Source organism: Vanessa cardui, chromosome 5 (assembly GCF_905220365.1).
Source record: "Vanessa cardui chromosome 5, ilVanCard2.1, whole genome shotgun sequence".
Lineage (NCBI taxonomy): Eukaryota > Metazoa > Arthropoda > Insecta > Lepidoptera > Nymphalidae > Vanessa > Vanessa cardui.
Genome location: NC_061127.1, coordinates 9002586 through 9008996, shown reverse-complemented (window position 1 = coordinate 9008996; position 6411 = coordinate 9002586). Strand labels below are relative to the sequence as shown.

At 36.5% G+C, this 6411-nt stretch overlaps 1 protein-coding gene across 1 annotated transcript in view; it reads right to left on the bottom strand.

The window, feature by feature from the left end:
• Nucleotides 1-211: 211 nt before the first annotated feature.
• The window catches only part of LOC124530015 (inactive rhomboid protein 1), a 152784-nt gene continuing 146584 nt past the window's right edge, over nucleotides 212-6411 (bottom strand). The window contains exons 7-12 of the mRNA XM_047103988.1: nucleotides 3312-3518; nucleotides 3126-3146; nucleotides 2909-2997; nucleotides 2194-2449; nucleotides 1512-1766; nucleotides 212-1212 (exon numbers count right to left, since the gene is read on the bottom strand). Of these exons, the coding sequence (XP_046959944.1) occupies nucleotides 781-1212; nucleotides 1512-1766; nucleotides 2194-2449; nucleotides 2909-2997; nucleotides 3126-3146; nucleotides 3312-3518 (1260 nt within the window). The 3' untranslated portion in view covers nucleotides 212-780. The remainder of the gene's footprint in view (nucleotides 1213-1511; nucleotides 1767-2193; nucleotides 2450-2908; nucleotides 2998-3125; nucleotides 3147-3311; nucleotides 3519-6411) is intronic.

Here is a 6411-nt window from a genome sequence, read left to right as displayed (position 1 = left end):
CGTTTCGACATTTGTGACATTATAAATCATTCATAACGTTTTATACATTCGATTCATTGCAGTCGAACTTATGTTGAGCATCGCGTACTGAGCGTTATAATACTGTGACGTCACAGGATGGCAATGGCAGTGAGAGCACTTTACCGCTGCATACGATCAGTTTTGACCACAGATAATAATAATAAAAAAAATGATGTAAACTCCCAACACAGAATTTTATAATTAAAATTTTAGATTAGCAAGTAGAATAGTTTTGTGCTTGTGTACAGAGTAAAACTTACGATTGAACATTCATTACATTTTGATCACTTTGAACTGTTTTCGTCTTCTGTACGAGTTATATGATATGAATTACATAACAAAATTTGTAATGATTACGTGAAAGAAGATTCATTAGACCACATTACATAATTTTCAATCAAGACACATTTACAAATCTTTCAATGAGACAAAATTACACACATTTAAAATCAAATAAAAACGCAACGAGCATTTCATGAGATAATGGCATTATAGCACTTTATATTTGTTTTAATCAACTTCAACTGTTTTTTTTATTTATAGGACGTATGCCAACTCTTTTTTCAATTTTCAGGACAAATAAGTACGCAATATCATAAAATGCTTACACGTGACTTATTAGTAACAATTTTGGACAAAACTGATCGCCTTAGCGACTTATGCTTGTGCGACGCGGCGGCAGGCCTGGAGAGACGCGGGGCGCGCGTGGGGCGCGGGATGAGGGGGCGGCGGCGGCGGGGGCGCCCGGGCCGCGCGCCGTCATACGCCATCCAGCTGCCGCACACGCACGTCCTGCGACGCGCACATGTCCGGCGCGAACGGCAGACACGTGAAATACGCACACGCTGCGCACTCATATGCCGGGGCTGCATAGAATAACGCTATCAGCGCGCACAGCATCGCCGCCGCCGACACTAGACACACCCACACCAGCACTATCTTCCTCCGTCTCTCGTAAGGCCCGAACGTTATAAAAGGCAGCAGTGCGTACGAGAGCAGAAAACCAAATACGAAACCGAACACGTGGGCAAAATTGTCGATCCAAGGCAAAAGGCCCAGAAGAAAGAGAGCTAGCGCGATACCCACAAGCTTCAAGAGAGCACGTCGAGGATGTTTCAGAAGTGGCCACGCGCCAATAACTTCCACGATTAAGCACGCAAGTAGACCGAAATGCGAACCCGCTGGACCCACCTGTAAATTGAAACAAAATATTTTATTTATACTATTGGGTGTTCAAAAACAACAACATCCTTGCCTTAACTTGTATCATACATGTTGCAATAGTTACAAATGAGTATTAATTACGAGGTTTCTTAATTATATTGAAAATATATTCTCATTATTCTTTGCAACCATTTATTACAAGGAAGGACACGAAAATTTCCAAAAAAAAATGTTATCTACAAATATCTGTATAAATCTAGGTAGATTTACAGTTTAGTACATTTCATGCGCATGATAAGCACAGACAGTATATACATAATACTTACCTCTGCTCTATACGGCTCAAAGATAGCCGACGCCATATTACCAGCAACGCCACTACCCAGATAGATGACTGCTAATCTCACTGGCCCGGCCATCTTCTCCAAGTCTCTCATGAAGAGCCACTGCAGTGCAAGAGTGGCTGCTAAATGTAACAAGCCAGCGTGCACAAACAGTGACGTCCACGCTCGGTACAGCTGGTCAGGACGACGTCTCCGCATAAACGGCAACATACCGCAGACGTCATCTAAGCAAGACACCTGAAAATGACAATTGCAAATCAATGAATAACTAATTGAAAAATATCAATAAATTGATTATATTTTATTTAAACATAAAATATAGCCAGAAATTTCGTCGAATATTGACATATTGGTAAGATGTCGCTCTGTTCTTTTTGAAAAAAGTATATCTTATATATTAAGAGTGTAAGCCGATTTTTATCGCAGTGATTATGGGACGGTAGCTACATATAAATAGTCGATTATAGTCTCATTTTGAGAAAATTCTTGATTGTATTTTATTACATTTTTATAATTTAACAAACCATTATTTATAGGGTACGAAAAAAAGTTACGAATAATCGCAAAGTTTCGCGGGAGACCAATTAGTTAAATAATAAACTTAAGTATTACATTTGAATGGATTAAATTATTTGAAAAAACATTGCTGATTTCATAAACTTACTTGTGAACACAATGAAGCTTCTTCGTGAAAATAACCCTTAACAAAATCGCAATGCTCTCTCGTAGTGATGACGCACTGGCCGTGTACACCTATGCAGCAGGGATGACCGATGACCTCGCACGCCATATGCTCTGCCGCGTGACCAGCACGACCGGCGGCAGCCGAGCCATCCAAAACAGACTTGCGGCATATTGGCCATTTCGTTATATCATCTGGCCACTCGTGGGGAGCTATTGAACGCGGTGCTTCACAAAACCTGAAAACAATCAATACATACGTATAGTTCGACACAACTTAGATGTCGCATCGGCAAAATTCGTAAAACCGATCACATCCGAATTGAGTACGCTATCCCAAATTATCAATATTTATTTCTGATGCGAATATGATCTTTGCACAAACGTAATAACTTGTAATATCATATGACCTATTATATTCGTCAATTTCACACGTCGATTTACATGCACTTGCTTTCTCTGACGCGTGAATCTATAGCGACCAATAGCGTCGAATGGCGCGATAGGGAGCTATTTGTATTGGTTGTGTAAATCGGAAGTAATCGGTTTTATTTTCATTCCATTGCATTTTCCGATGCTACATCTAATTTGTGTCGTACTATATGTACATGTACAATGTATAGATTTTTGTGAAGTGAAGTTGCTTATTTGTTTTTTTCAATCAATAAATAAAAATTAATAGAATATCGTTTACTTACTTAGGATCCAATCCGCAAACTGAACCCGATATTCGACCACCTGGACCCGATTCTCCTGAAGACCACTTCTTCCACGTTGATATTGTATTCTGAAATATATAACAAAAACATATAATAAAAAACTAAAAATATTAATTTTAACATGAAATATAAATTACGAACGTTAATGAAATAATTAAGAAATTAGGTTAAAACAACAAGAAATTTTAAATCTTACCTTGGACACTAATCCTCTAATCTGAGTGCGTGCGAGTAATTAAACATTAAATAAGTAAAGTATTTAAATTTCAAGTAATAACAATTAACAGTTCAACCTAAAATCGAGGTCGAATTTAGGCAGGGTCTTTAAGGATTTTTAAGCACCTTAATGCCATGTGAAAAGTAAATATATAATGTGACTCACCGAACAATCGGCCTTGGAAGATTGCACACAACCTGAGTCGTCATTTCGTATGCAACACGCCGTATCACGCTCGCGCCTAGCTGAAGCAGCTATTGCTCGCGCGATCCTAGCATCCCTTCTCATGCACGGTGCGAATTTAGCTCCTAGATGTATAAGATCTGCCGCTCGAGGTCCCAGCCAAAATGAAGCCGGTTCCTCCCATTCAACCTGATGGAAAAAAGTAAATAAATATCCTATTGTATTTATTTTTTATATTTAATTAATATTCGTATTCTACAGCAAGAAACTCGAATCTCGACGCAGAACGCTTGTGGATTATCAGAATATTTTTTTGATATATTATTAGAAATAAATTAAAATCACAAATAGCAACACTCGCAATGTAACGAATATTGGCGGTACTTGTTGTTGTTGCTTAACTGTCCGAATATTTGCTGTAGCGATTGTCTGTCATACAATGGAAAATTTTTGTTGGCCGCCATTAAAATATTTTTAAAAATATCATTTCGTTTTTTATTTGTAATACTATATTATTAGAATACACGTAACAAAATGGCGTGTCAATTGTCAAGGCAGTGGTCAAAATTTCACGAGTGAGATACGTGCTAAATTTTTACAAAATCACATTACTGATCACTGTCGTAAATTAGTTACCACTATTTAAACGACAAAGTACAAAAAAGGTGTTAGTTCCTTTCAAATAAATTGAATATAGTGCGGTCATTCATGTTTAAAGATGATATCTCTAGGTTAGCTGAAAAAAAAACCTAGACAAAGGGTTGCATACAAAGCCTATGTGACCTAGATCCCAGTCACTCGTTAATACTCTTACTTTGTCGTGACGACCTTCCACCTACCGCAGTGAAAGCTTTGTATTTGTTAATTGCTCATTATTATACGACACGAATAGTTTTATATTCGACTACTAATTTTTACATGCAACAACACTGACATCTATTACCTACACTTTTATTACGACTTTATATAAAATGTTTATCGTGTCAAATCGAATCCAATTAAACCTCATTCGAGAAGACTTTTACAACCGCTAATTCACAATAAAACGTAAGAATGGTTTCATTTTCGGTTACTATTACATGAAATATTTTTTTATGATTATATATTAAATATCGCGCTTACAATTAATGAATACTAAATGGTCGTGTTTTTATAATCAACTACATTAGAAAACATGTATTATTTGAAGTTGCAACTGCTTTCATTAAAATGACGAATATCGTGTAATACCTACATAATATTGTTGTATATCAATATTCTGTCTTCGTTGAAAACGTCACAAAAGAAGCTTCGAGCTCCAAGGTTATAAATACCAAACAACTTCTTTGTAATATTAAAATATCAATAGATATCCCAAAGATATATTTTCATGAGATACTATATTTCGCAGTATTAGACTTGGTATCATTGAGTATAGTTAAAAAATATACGAGAAGGTATATGTCGGCGCGATACCACGAATTTAAGAAAAACGCTTGTCCAGAAATGATTATTTAAAACTGTTAAATTAATAATTTGTAGTGAATTGTGAGATGTTAAATTAGTCTCAAATATTTTAATGTTTGTAAACAGTTGTTATGTTGAGTGAATAAGTCTACCCACCTATTTTTGTTATAAAAGATCAAGCACCCGTCGGTATCGACAGACTTGGTCGAGCCGTCGGAGCGATCGGACCGTCTCATATTATAATAAATCAGAGAGGATTAATTCCTGAGTTTTGTTTCATACCACCGAAGATGGTTAAAGATCGAAACTCTGACACTCGTGACGTCAGCTGAGCTGACGTCATGTTTTTTAAAAACGGGCTCGGACATGCCTGCTCCGTTATATATATCACACAGTAGTACATTTATTTAGTTGTTTAACTTGTCTAATTTTTTTATGTGATAGGTGGCAAACGAGCAGGCGGCTCACCTAATGGAAAGTGACTACCACCGCCCATGGACATCTGCAGCACCAGGGGGCTAGCAGGTGATTTGCCGGCATTTGAGGAAGGAGTACGCTCTTTCCTTGAAGGTTCCCATGACGTATCGTTTCGGAAAAACCGCTGACGAAAGCTGGTTCCACAAAAGTGGTTGTAGGAGGCAGAAAATGTTTTACGAATCGCGCTGTTGTGGATTTTTGGACATCGAGGTGGTGCGGGTGAAACTTCGAAATTCAACGAGATGTCCGAGGGTGAAATTTAGCAGCCGGGATTAATCCGAACAATTCCTCGGAACATTCCCCTTGAGTACTACAGTTCGGGATAATTCACTGAAGCTTCTTATAATATTTTCTATTACTTTGAAATTCAGTTGTGTTACATTAGGGATAATAAATCGTTAACCAATTTTATGTGAGATATAATGTCCAATGTCAGAGATAAACCAATTTTATAACGTCACAATTAGTTTTATTGACAACTTTATTAAGTCCATATAACTCGAATAATACCTCAAATCTCAGATTATATTATATTCGAGTCTTATGTCAAATTACTTTTCCGTTCCATTTGTTATTTGCTGTCGAAACACTTGAAGTAGTGGTGCAAAAAGCTTCATTAAGAGTATAACACCTCGCCTTATTACTTCCACTGGTGACAAGGCTGGTCCGTTTTATTCCCAGAGGATCGGAATTCGATCCAGAGGTTCGAGATTCTTGCGACCATCACGCGATTAAGATTTCTACAGTAAATATTTTTAATTACATTTGTATATATTTAAGGACTTAATGTTCATTATTATTATGTTCATTAATCTTGGATTCTTTATAAAGTAAGATAAGAGTATCGTCATACAAAATAACTAAAACTATCGAGGCAGCATATTATGCAACATGTGATATTTATGGATAAGATTCATCAAACATCATACTACTTTGGTACTGCTCGTGTATTTAGCGGCCAACACTTTACTATCACTATTTAGTCGACGTGTTCTGCTTTACCAGACTATATTGATGTGTGAGTACATAATAATCATTATTTAATTTATTGAGTTGATTAAAAATCTTTATTGAAATTAAGAAACATACTTGCTTATTGGAAGACAAAAACATTTATAGGAAATAAGACAGTAAGTTAATCATTATTTATACTTATATA